Source organism: Somniosus microcephalus, chromosome 6, assembly GCF_052327205.1.
Source record: "Somniosus microcephalus isolate GS21.2 chromosome 6, FLI_Smic_1.0, whole genome shotgun sequence".
NCBI lineage: Eukaryota > Metazoa > Chordata > Chondrichthyes > Squaliformes > Somniosidae > Somniosus > Somniosus microcephalus.
Window position 1 is genome coordinate 244064417 of NC_140992.1, and position 13065 is coordinate 244077481.

The window sequence follows — 13065 nt, forward strand, 5'->3', positions numbered from 1 at the left end:
ACCGCCCTCTGCAGGTGCTAACACGGGAGGCGTTAACCTAACGAATTTCCCCCCCCCATTGTCTTTACATTTTCTTAAATTTCAGTAGTGAATGATCTTAAAAGGACGCCATCGTCACAGAAATTCTTCGATAGATCTTTCTTTACTTGTTTACAATCATGCAATGCAAAGTTAGAAATAATACTATTACCCATCATTCTGTCACTCGCACATCTGTGTCCCAAATCAAGAAATTTTACTACTTTTCTTTAAATACCCTTCTGAGTAAATCTCAAAAAAATTACAAGTTTGGAAATGTGGTAAAATTCAGGTCCAACTTAAATGAAAATGAGACTTTCAAAGAATGTCAAATCAATGATCATTTCTTAAGTATTTGAATCCAATCTTCAAGATGAGGGGAAAAATAAGAGTCCCAAATTAAATCCCAATTGGGATTTGGCAGTCAGTCAGTATCATGGCATCCATTCAGAGTTGGATTATTTAAACATGTTTTTACTGGATTCTAACTATGAGCAACTAAACCCACAAAAAATATAATTTAAAAAGCCAAACAGCTGTTTGGAGAATAATGGATAATAAAAAAGTAATTGAGATGAAATAAACTGAGCTGACAACAGTCAGATAAAACAACTTTCAGGCTCTTGAGTGGGAATATTTAACTGGTCTTAGATGATAAATAACTACAAATTAACAAATTCATTTGGAGTCTAGATTCCCAATTATTGAGTCAATCTTTTTATTTCTTTACATTTTTACTCCAATTTCACCACCTTCTATCCAACTAAGCTAAATGACATTTTTTCCTCTTGATCCAGCTGGTAAGGAAACAATATTCTTGGGTTTTGTACTATTTATATCCAACACTGATAAAACAAATTCTCTAATTTATTCTCCTTCAAATTATTATTACAATCTTGCCCTCTCCTCAGTTTACAAAAATTCTTTCATGAACTAGACTTTCATTGTGTTAGGAGAGTAATATCTGACCATCAGCATTGGTAGCATTCCCTGCAATGTTATTTGTGCAGTAATTTAAATATCACTGAAGAATAAAGTAAAATACAAACATGACTAACAACCAATCTCAGAACTGCAAAAATTGTTTCAGCATAACCATACACAGCACATTTGGTTAAAATGGGCCAAATAGTCCATAAACACATCTGAAAAGTTGACATTACTTGATAATTTTTCTAAAATAAATAAGATACAGATAAGCATCCAGTCGTGTAAACAAAAGTACACTCTATTTAAAAGGAGCAGCACTGTCTTTTAAATTGCCTTGCAAAACATGCAAACATAGAATAAACAGAATCATAAGAAGCTATTGTTAAACCAGTTGAATCATCCAATGGCTGCAGGTGCATGGGAACACCATCACCTCCAGGTTCCCCTCCAAGTCACACATAGGGTTGCCAGTCCTCCAGGATTGTCCTCTGAGTCTCCAGGAATTAAAGATTAATCTCCTGGACACGGTGTGAGCAACCCAGGATAAAAATCATTGGAACAATAAAAAAGTGTCTTTTTCCCCCATTTTCTTTGCACACTTTCATTTATTAATTATAAAAAATATTGGAGATGGGGAAAAAGGCTGTTTGACTGGCCGGGATGATTGGAGGCAGGAGAGCAAGTGATGAAACCCCCAGACGTTCGTTCAACCAGATTTGGCAACCCTGATCGCACACCATCCCAACTTGGACATATATCGCCGTTCCTCCATCATCGCTGGGTCAAAATCCTGGAGCTCTCTACCTAACAACATTGTGGGAGCGCCTTCACCACATGGACTGCAGCGATTTAAGGCGGCGGTCCACCACCACCTTATCAAAGGAAACTATGGATGGGCAATAAATGCCAGCAACGCCCACATCCCAAAGAACTATTTAAAAAAATAACATTAACCATTATATTGTTTTGATTTATAAATGAAAGTGAAGAACTAACCCAAACTACCACATTACAAAAGCTTACACGGTACAAAGTTTTCCCTGTTGTCAAGATAATGATGCTTCCATAGATATCAAAGCAGGCTGTCTGATGGTCTTTTGAGAACCGAGCCTGCATGAAAACTCTCAGCTGATGCTGCTGATAGATTAAGTCTTGCACATTGGGTGCACTTCCTGTAAGTGTTGCACTGTAAGTTATCTCACAGTGATCTCCCATGGGTTTGCTCTTGGTGAGTCAGAGGAGTGTGATGAGGAAAGTGTTAAAGGAAATAAGTATGACACTTACAGGAAGTGCACACAACGTACCAGACTTAGAATCTATCAGCAGTATTAGTGGAGAGTTTGCGTGTCCTCAAAAGAACCCAAAGCAGCCTGATGTGATATTTGTAGGGAAGCATCACTATGTTGACAACGGGGAAAATTTCTTTAATAAATTATAAATGAGAATTCCCCTGCTCTTCTTCAAAAAGTGCCATGGGAACTTTTACATCCACCAGAGAGGGCAGATGGCGCCTCGGTTTAATGGCTCATCCGAAAGACAGCACCTCAGATAGTGCAGCACTCCCTCAGTACTGCACTGCAGTGTCGGCCTAGGTTACATGCTCAAGTCTGTGGAGTGGGGCTGAACCCATGATCTTCTGAGTCAGAGGCGAGAGTGCTGCCACTGAGCCACAGCTGACACACAGTTCCATTAGTGATGATGGAGCAACTGCACAGTTGTCCAGCTGTTGGTGAATCTGCTCCACAGAATAAATAAGGTAGATTCAACACAACAGAAATCAAATGATGTTACTAAAGCATAATGTTAAAAGGGCGTTAATGATCAAGTCAGCATAGTTTATTGCTACACAATGTTCTCCTGAAAATAGGGTTGTGAAAGTGCCAGATGAAGAAGGAAAACATGAAGTGTCTTTTCCAGATCATAGTTTCCATAAAGGTCTTTACCAAAGAAGTTACACATAAATTATGATCCGATTGGACTCATTTATTAGCTTTTATTTTCCCTGCCAATTTTCTCCCCTTCCCAAGACATCAACTCTTTGCTGGAGTATCGTTCCATGGCTACCTCCAGTTTTTTTCATGTGTGAGGCATGACAATAAATTTTAGCAAGATAATTGACCACACAAGGCATTGCAATTGATCTACATGTGTGCGCGCTGTAGGGATCACATATAGCGATCAGGAGCAGGAACTGTGACTGCTTTTCCTCTCCCTAGCCCAGTCCATTTGTAGCACCCGTCACTGTTGCCCCAGCTAAGATCAGTTAGCAGCAGAAATTTGGAAACAAACCTGGCTGGCACCCTCCTGGTCTAAATGGCTCAAGCTAATCACTGGATAAACTTACTGAGACAGTTATGTTAAAACACAACATTTAGAGCTGTCAAACAATTTTAATAAAATAATCGCGACTAATCTCGAGATTAAAAATGAATGTTTTAATCGCATAGTTAATTGATATCGCTCTTGCTGGCATTGCTAAGTATTTACAGCTGCCAGGAACAAGGTTGATTATAAGTTGGATAAATTAGTACAAGGAGCATCGATGGTTATACAAGTTAGAATAATCAGCATAATACAGAGACAGTGAGAGATACTCAAAAACCTCTTACCTGAAAACTAAAGGAAAAGTAATGGAAAGTTACTTTTCAGGTCCGTCCCAGCCTTTGGGAAAAGTAATGAGTTCCTGAGTACAATATTGGATGAAACTGACTGGATGGCATCCTACTCAGTCCTGAACTCTGCTTCCAAATGGCTCACCATGCCCTGCTCTCTCCTCTGCATAACTTCCGTGATTAACACACGTTAAAACAAATTAACCGCCAAAAAGACTTACGTGGTAATCACAAAAGTTAATTGTAATTAATAGACATCCCTAAAAATATTGCAAAAATAAGTACTAAAGGATCTTTAGATAGCTGCTGACCACGTTATTTTCCTAATTCAGTATTTAAAAATAATCTCAACTAATTAATAGCAAATAGTTGGCAGAAACTGAAAGAAATAGGAAGGAAGAAATAGCATGTGACCATCGCTGGCAGACTATTTCTACTGTTTAGAACCAAATGCACTTCAAGAGAATATTCTTGATCCGTGCATCAGCTCAATTAAAATGGGTAATTCAGAGTGCCACAGAGAAGTTCAGTAATTAAAAACATTTTGGCTTCCCTGGTGGCCTAGTGGCCAACAACCATCCGGTGTCATAGCGTGCTGCAAGAGCAGAAGATGTCAGATTTGAATGTGTGAAGTTACCTGGTCCTCAGCCTGGGCATTAATTGGGGTGATACAACCAGCCACAGGGCTCCTAGGCTAGAGACGGGGGAGAGAAATCGGCTGGGTACATGCTTCTGGTCACTGTGGCTCGACTGTGATATCCTCCATGATGAAGGGCCTGCCAACAATTGCTCACACATGAAGAACGGTTACTTGGGCAAGATACTGAAGAGGAGAGACTGAATTCCAGAGAAAGTCAGTGACGTAAGAAAACTACTAGGCACTTGGTCCAAGTATTAACAAGGCTTTAATCAACTGTTTTTCAACATGGAGATCTAGTTGTGTCCTTCACTAGTTCCTGTTAAAGAATGTCCTGAGCAAGAATGTCCTGAGCAAGCTGGGCCCATGCCCGAGTATTTATACTCTCCCTGGACAGCGCCACCAGCAGGCTGCCCAGTATCATTTCATAAGTCATTTCTACATGAATGACAAGATTCATCTCAGTCAGCATCAAATAAAGACTGAGTTATTTTAAAAACTTATCGTAGGCCAATAGACCACTGCTTTTTTCATATTTTGAAAAGTCAGTCTGTTGGTGTCTACGCCTCAATCACAACAGAAGAATTGAGCTGGAGATTCTCCAAACATTTTTAAAATGCATTTCTGGCTCTCCACTGCAAAAACATTTCTTTATAAAGAGCCACATGGAAGCACTGCTACATCAGTACCCAAACCACAGGGCATTACCAAGGAGAAAACATGAATATTCATTTCTACTTACAGTTATACCCCAACAAATCTTCATTCTTCAAAACATACAGAGTGATCTGAAAACCGCCGTGTGTGCACAGAAAGAGAATGCTGGTTCCCAGCAGTGCCTTGATCAAACGACCCGTGTGGCCTGGAGAAAGAAAATGCAGTCACAACCTGATAATGAACGACAATTAGGTAATATTGTGAAGCAACCTCCATAAAGCAGCAGAACTGAACCTTAATGGTTCAGATCACACTTTTAAACAATTAAATTAGATTCAGTAACTTCACAGCTTGAATTAATATTTCCCCCGTTGCTGTGGTTTTTTGCATCTTCTTTAAGGTTCCATGCGCCATACGCTGTTCCCTGTTGGAAGCTTGGCCAAATAGCCTAGGGCCTTTCTGGTGAGTATGATACACCCACTCACTGGAAAATCTCACTGAGACATCAGAGGAACCTTGTCATGCTTCACTCATAATGCAGAATGACTTCCTGGAGTGTATTACCATCTGCAGTTCTTGGTGCTGGCGAAAATACCATAGTGAGGGGGACATTTTAACGGAGTGGCTTTCCGGCAGGAACCTGCTTTGGCGAGTTGATCTCCTGTCTAGGAGAGGCAGCAGAAGGCCACGGGAATTTTTAACCGCCAGTCCTCGTTTGAATGCCATCGGTCGACTTCCCACCTGTTACTTGCCACGTATCAGCCCAAGCCTGAATGTCATCCAGGTCTTGCTGCATTCGGGCATGGATTGCTTCGTTATCTGGGGAGTTGCGAATGGAACTGAACACTGTGCAATCATCAGCGAACATCCCCATTTCTGACCTTATGAAGGAGGGACGGTCATTGATGAAGCAGCTGAAGATGGTTGGGCCTAGGACACTGCCCTGAGGAACTCCTGCAGCGATGTCCTGGGCCTGAGATGATTGACCTCCAACAACCACAACCATCTTCCTTTGTGCAAGGTACGACTCCAGCCAGTGGAGAGTTTTCTCCGATTCCCATTGACTTCAATTTTACTAGAGCTCCTTGATGCCACACTCGGTCAAATGTTGCCTTGATGTCAAGGGCAGTCACTCTCACCTCACCGATGGAATTCAGCTCTTTTGTCCATGTTTGGACCAAAGCTATAATGAATTCTGGAGCTGAGTGGTCCTGGCCGAACCTAAACGGAGACATCCCACTTGCTACATCTGCAGCCCTATCTATGCTTGTGGCTGCCCTCAACTTCCCGCTGTCTGGAGGAGGCAGCCCATCTCTGCTTTGTGACCACTAAACAAGCTTAATGTAGTAGCATAGCCGTGTAACCTAGATAACTGTAGAGCTGCAGCACTTAAGCAATGAAAATACACTACTAACCTACTTTCAAAGTATAATTAAATTAATGGAGAAGGCAAAAGGATGTTAAAAATGTAAAACAGTGCATTTCTGGCTTCTCAGCTTTTCTGTGACACTGTATTCGGTCCTGCGCAGAAATCAGCCTTCTTTTGGGCCTCACTGTGACTTCAACTTTCAACTCCTCTTTCAATTGAGCCTGTACCCTCAGCTGGATTTCCTCTATTGCACTAACTGACCTGCTTCTGCGGATTCGTTTTCTGCTTCACTGCTGGGGCTTTTGACTGTCCGCTGGGCTAGCTCTGATCTGCTCTTGCTGGTTTCCCAACCTGCTCTGGACGCTGCTGAATGATCTCTCCTTTGCTGCCACCTTCCCATCTTTCGTCTCTCAGCATCTGCACTCAGTAGCTCATCCTAGGTGATGTGAATCTCCATCTTAGCTCCCCTTGCCCTCTCTCCACTTCATCCTGCGCTCTCCTGTCCTCCCTAAACCTCTCCCTCCATATAAACTCTCCTATCCATATTCATATTCATGGCCACTCACTTAACCTCGTCATGGTGTCTCTATTCCCGTAGCCTCAATCACAAGCAAGGGCATCTTCAGCCACTCTCACCACCCATAACCCCCATCCAACCCCACTTCTTTCTGTGTCTGCCTCTGGAAAAAACTCTCCCTCAAGTTGCTTATAACCCCATAGCCTTTGGCCCTCCATTCACCGTGATGCCTCTGCAGCTGTGGATTTGCACAACCACTCCCTCATCACCACCTTTAATGCTGTTGCCCCAGCAAAACCTTCAGTGTCTCCCATCCTGGTGACTGCCCTCGCTATGGCCCCCATCCTGGTGACTGCCCTCGCTATGGCCCCCATCCTGGTGACTGCCCTCGCTATGGCCCCCATCCTGGTGACTGCCCTCGCTATGGCCCCCATCCTGGTGACTGCCCTCGCTATGGCCCCCATCCTGGTGACTGCCCTCGCTATGGCCCCCATCCTGGTGACTGCCCTCGCTATGGCCCCCATCCTGGTGACTGCCCTCGCTATGGCCCCCATCCTGGTGACTGCCCTCGCTATGGCCCCCATCCTGGTGACTGCCCTCGCTATGGCCCCCATCCTGGTGACTGCCCTCGCTATGGCCCCCATCCTGGTGACTGCCCTCGCTATGGCCCCCATCCTGGTGACTGCCCTCGCTATGGCCCCCATCCTGGTGACTGCCCTCGCTATGGCCCCCATCCTGGTGACTGCCCTCGCTATGGCCCCCATCCTGGTGACTGCCCTCGCTATGGCCCCCATCCTGGTGACTGCCCTCGCTATGGCCCCCATCCTGGTGACTGCCCTCGCTATGGCCCCCATCCTGGTGACTGCCCTCGCTATGGCCCCCATCCTGGTGACTGCCCTCGCTATGGCCCCCATCCTGGTGACTACCCTCGCTATGGCCCCCATCTTGGCTCCCTCAAATCCAAAGGGTATAAACTCAAATATATCTGGCATACAGATGGCTTAGCCATCTATATCACTAGGTTATAATCACTCAACATTTGGTGGCCGTGCCTTCTGTTGCCTAGGCCCTAAGTTCTGGAATTTCCTGCCTAAACCTGTCCGCCTCGCTACCTCTCTCTCCTTCTTTAAGATGCTCCTTAAAACCTACCTCTTTGACCAAGCTTTTGGTCACCTGCCCAAATTTATCCTTATGTGGCTCGGTGTCAAATTTTTTGCCTTAAAATACTCCTGTGCAGCGCCGTGGGACATTTTACTACATTAAAGGCGCTATATAAATACAAGTTGTTGTTGTTGATTTGATTGAACCACATCAAGCTCTTCTGTCCAAACCATCCACTATTCTGGGATCATCTTGGAAAGAAGGATAATGGTTGTTTTTTTTTCTCTACTACTACCTCCTTAAACCCCTCTCCCTGACCCCCCCACCCTCACGTCTCACAACAAGTACAAACAGTTCATGGATTTCTTCATTACCAAGATATAGAAAATTCAATTCATCTAACTGCTGTTTCCTCCCTTCACCTTGTCGAAGCCAAACCACCCCACATCCCGCCCCAGCTTCCTCCTACCCTAGCACTATCTCTTTCTATTTTTTTTCCATCTCCCCCCCCTCCCCCCCGCCCATGCTGTCTCCAAGCTCATCTCATTCATAAAATCCACCTCTTGGTTCCTCAACTCTTGACCTAGCTGGCATTGTAAATTGGTCCCTCTCTTCCAGTACCATCCCCCTCCCTTTCAAAACCACCAGCAAAACCCATCCCTACAAAATCACCCTTGACTTTTCTGTCCTCCTATGTTTCTCCTCTGTTGTCCAGCTTGGTGGAACTGCCCTCACTTGGTTCCACTCTTACCAATCCAATCATAGCCAGAGCATCTCCAGCACCAACTTCTCTTCCTGCTCCCACACGGTTACCTCCAGAGTCCCCCAAGGATATATCCTCATTTGCACGCTACCCCTTGGTGAATCATCTGCAGATATGAATTCCGCTTCCATATTTACCCTAATGACACCCAACTCTACCTCTTCACCACCTCCCTTGACCCCGCCACTGCCACTGTGCTGTCAGACTGCTCGTGTGACATCCAGGCTCAGATGAGCCACAATTTCTTCCAGATAAATATTGGGAAGATTGATGCCATCATCTTAAAATTCCATACACTCGTCATTGATTCCATCCCACACTCTGGCCACTGAACCAGGCTGTCCACAACCTTGGCTTCCTATTCAAATTCAAGCCGAGCTTCTGACCCCATATCCGCTCCATCACAAGGACTGATGTACAAAGACTACTGAGCACTTGGTTTGAGTATAAAACAAGGCTTTAATCAACTGTTTCAACACCATGAGATTTCTAGTTACATCACTAGTTCCTGGTTACAGAAACATCCTGAGCAAGCTGGGCCCACACCCGAGTATTTATACTCCTTGGACGGTGCCACCAGCTGGCCGCCCAGTGTTATTTCATGAGTCATGATAAGATTCATGACAAAGACTGCCTGCTTCTAACTCCATATCATCGCCTGCATCCGCCTCTGCTTAACCAATCTGCCTCTGAAACCCTCATCTATCCCTTTGTCACCTCCAGATTTGGCCATTCCAATACTTTTCTGGCTGGCCTCCCATCCTTCACCCTCCATAAACTTTAGTCCATCCAAAAATCTGCTGCCAGTTTCCTATCTTGCTCCACCCATCACTCCATCTTCACTGGCTTCTATTCCCCCAATACCTCAAATTTAAAATTCCCATTCTTGTATTTAAATCTCTCAATGTGTAACCACCTCCAGTGCTACAATCCTTTCCCAAACTTTTCATTCAGCCGATTCTGGATTCTTGTGCATTCTTCATTCCAGCTCCCACAATTGGCAGACATGTCTTCAAATGCCTAAACCCCAGACTCTAGAATTCCTTCTGTAAACCCTTCCACCTCCTTCTTCAGCTTTAAAGCCCTCCTTAAAACCCACTTCTACCCTCCTAATTTGTCACCACCTTTTTTTGGCTCAGCATCCATTAATTTGTTCTTTTGAAATTCCTTTGACTGCTATTTTAACAAAAGCTTTAAGCCATTTTTTAAAGTGTTAATATCTTTATTAAAAAAGCAGAGCGGGGGAGTTAATGCATTAATTTGCTAACATTGCACAGTGCAAATTTACCCCAAATTGTGAACCTAACACAACAACCATCAACAGTTTTGAGCGTAAGACTGACTTCTTTTTCAGTAAATGTGCCTTCTCTAGGAAAGCTAAAGACAGGAAAAATAACTGAAATGGAGGAGAGGGACGCTAATTACGTTTTAAACATGCAGTCGTAGCAGCTTCCCAGCACTAACTCAGGCCAAGGTGAAAATCTAAAGAACAAAATCTCTTTTGATGTTTGCACACCCCTAAAAATAAATCAAAAGATTATGAGCAAAATATGCTTAAATATTGTAAACAGCCCTAAATCTCATTGCCTTCAAAACCTGTAAGCACTTATCTGAAAATGGATACAACTAGAGGAACAACAGCATAAGCTAATTTATTTTATTTCTATAATTTTCCATAAGAAAGTACCTTACAAAGCACATTTCCAGGAACCCACTGCCAGAACTCTACATGTTATGCTATTTTCAGGAAAGGCTTGTGGGTGTTTATTACTGAATATTCTATCAAATGGGTAACGATCCTTGTTGTGCTCTTTAAACTATTGATCAGGGACTTTTTTTTTTTTAAAGATTTTGTTCATGGGATGTGGGCAACGCTGGCAAGGCCACATTTGTTGACCATGCCTTGCTGTCCTGAGAAGGTGGTGATGGGCCACCTTCCTGAACCACAGTGGTCTTTTTGGTATAATGGATTAGACATTGGTCATCACCTCCGGGACCGAGGTTTCAATTCAGCCCACACTAATGGGATAAAAGTCTCCTCTGTCTGTTTGCTGCAAGAGTCCGATGTAAGATTAGTTCTGAGTGAAATGTTTTTTGCTTCATGCACGCAGTGTCAGCATAAATATTTTCAAATCACAAAATGCATTGTTAAATGTAAACAAATCTGTTTTTACACCTTATTTTAATTTGGATTCCAGGAGATCAGCATGGTGTGCCAGTCCCCAGCATTTATACGACTAAAGCTACTTTAATAGTGGTTTTGTGACATGCTAGTGCCATTGAGCAGATCCATGCAGCTGGCCACAACCCCAAAATAAGTTTGTTGATTTGCCACACTAGTCACTAAAATCATTCTTTACCTTATATCCAGCGCGCTTAATTCACAAATCCATGAAAAACTGAAACTACAAGTCTGCCTTCAAGATAAGGGAGCCATATTTAGCAGTGTAAACCTCAGGAGCAGTCTCAGACACTAATGCACCAGAAAATCTGCTTTAAGAAAACTAGCTTTTCAACATTGAGGGATAGATGTTGGCCAAAACATTCAGAGAACTCCCATGCTCTTGTTCAGATAGTGCCATGGGATCTTTTACATCCACCCGAGAGGACAGATGGAGCCTCGCGTAACGTCTCATCCGAAAGATATCAGCTTCGGAAGTTCCGCACTCCCTCAGTACTGCACTGAAGAGTCAGCTAAGGTAATGTGCTCAAGTCTACAGAGTGGGGTTTAAACCCACAACCTTCTGACTTGGAAGCGAGAGCATAATTAGCAGGTTTAAATACAAATTCATAACTCAATTTTCACTTTTAATCCCCCCCTTGCAATCCTGCTAGATTTAATCATAATTGGCCTTTAACAAAGCTTTACCAAGCAAGGATCTTTTGGCTGATTTTTGTAAATGCATATTAGAATGGGAGCAAGACCGAGAGTAGCTGCATTTCATATGCATTACCTGAAACGGCAAACTGGAATTAGCATAAATCTCAGACCTAGACAAGGTTCTTAAACATCACTCTCTTTATTTAAACTGTTTTTGACATTTTCCAGGTTGAAAACTTCATTATCTTAGCCATGAACATTCTTGACCAACTGCAAATTCCAATCCTTACTGTGAGTAACTTCAATGTCTTATCGTCGTCATTCTTGGAATCGCTCAAGTTCCACCTGCAAGCTGCAATCATAGCCAAAACCTCGAAGTTTAAATTCCACTCTTTAGGTGCACTGATTAAAGGATTCAAGATAAACTCTTGCCCATGCTATTTTAATGCATTCACTAACCTGTTTAAGGAAAACATTACCAAGAAATATCTGATCAAGATAAATTCATCATCAGGCATTGTAAAGGGAATCTAGATGCCCCTTTGCAAAGTGGAAAGCGGTTCTCAAATTAGAGGATATACAATATATACCTAATAAAAGATACATACACTACAAAACTAACTCAACCTAAGATTTTTTGATTGCTATAATTTTTTTCAAAAACCTAAATATGTTTACAATATTCCATTAGATAAATGTAACTGTTCCACGCTGTCACAAAACAAAACTTTTCAACATCACCACTAGCAGATTCCAAACAAGACCGATCCAAATTCATTATAATGTTATTGTTTATTGCGAGGGGAATTGAATACAAAAGTAAGGAGGTTATGCTTCAATTATACAGGATATTGGTGAGACCACATCTGGAGTACTGTGTACAGTATTCGTCTCCTTATTTAAGGAAGGATGTAAATGCGCTGGAAGCAGTTCAGAGAAGGTTTACTAAACTAATACCTGGACTGGGCGGGTTGTCTTATGAGGAAAGGTTGGACAGGCTAGGCTTGTATCCGCTGGAGTTTAGAAGAGTAAGAGGTGACTTGATTGAAACATATAAGATCCTGAGGGGTCTGAACAGGGTGGATGTGGAGAGGATGTTCCCTCTTGTGGGAGAATCTAGAACTTAGGGGTCACTGTTTAAAAATAAGGGGTCGCCCATTTAAGACAAAGATGAGGAGAAATTTTTTCTCACAGAGGGTCGTGAGTCTTTGGAACTCTCTTCCTCAGAGGGCGGTGGAAGCAGAGTCTTGAATATTTTTAAGGCAGAGATAGATAGATTCTTGATAAGCAACGGGGTGAAAGGTTATTGGGGGTAGGTGGGAATGTGGAGTAATCAGATCAGCCATGATCTTATTGAATGGCGGAGCAGGCTCGAGGGGTCGAGGGGCCTACTCCTCCACCTAATTCGTATGTTCGTATTACTGCCCATGCTTATCGGATTGTTACAATTCAAGCTTTGTCACAGTACTTTCAACTCATCTTCACAGCAAGAGTTCAGCGTCAATATCAACTGAAACTTACACTCTTATACATGGTGTGAATGAAATAGCATGTCACAGGACGAGCAACTACTCTGTTACCACCATATTACACCCCAGAGACCATGTGATGCCCATCATGTTCTCCTGTCCACTCTGAAA

The 13065-nt window shown here is 43.0% G+C and overlaps 1 protein-coding gene across 4 annotated transcripts in view; it reads right to left on the minus strand.

Annotated features, from left to right (window-relative positions):
- piezo1 (piezo type mechanosensitive ion channel component 1 (Er blood group)) overlaps window positions 1-13065 on the minus strand; it is a 398994-nt gene that overhangs the window by 221773 nt on the left and 164156 nt on the right. For all 4 annotated transcript variants that reach the window (XM_085991680.1, XM_085991683.1, XM_085991682.1 and 1 more), the window contains exon 3: window positions 4940-5059. In XM_085991680.1, the coding sequence (XP_085847806.1) occupies window positions 4940-5059 (120 nt within the window). The remainder of the gene's footprint in view (window positions 1-4939; window positions 5060-13065) is intronic.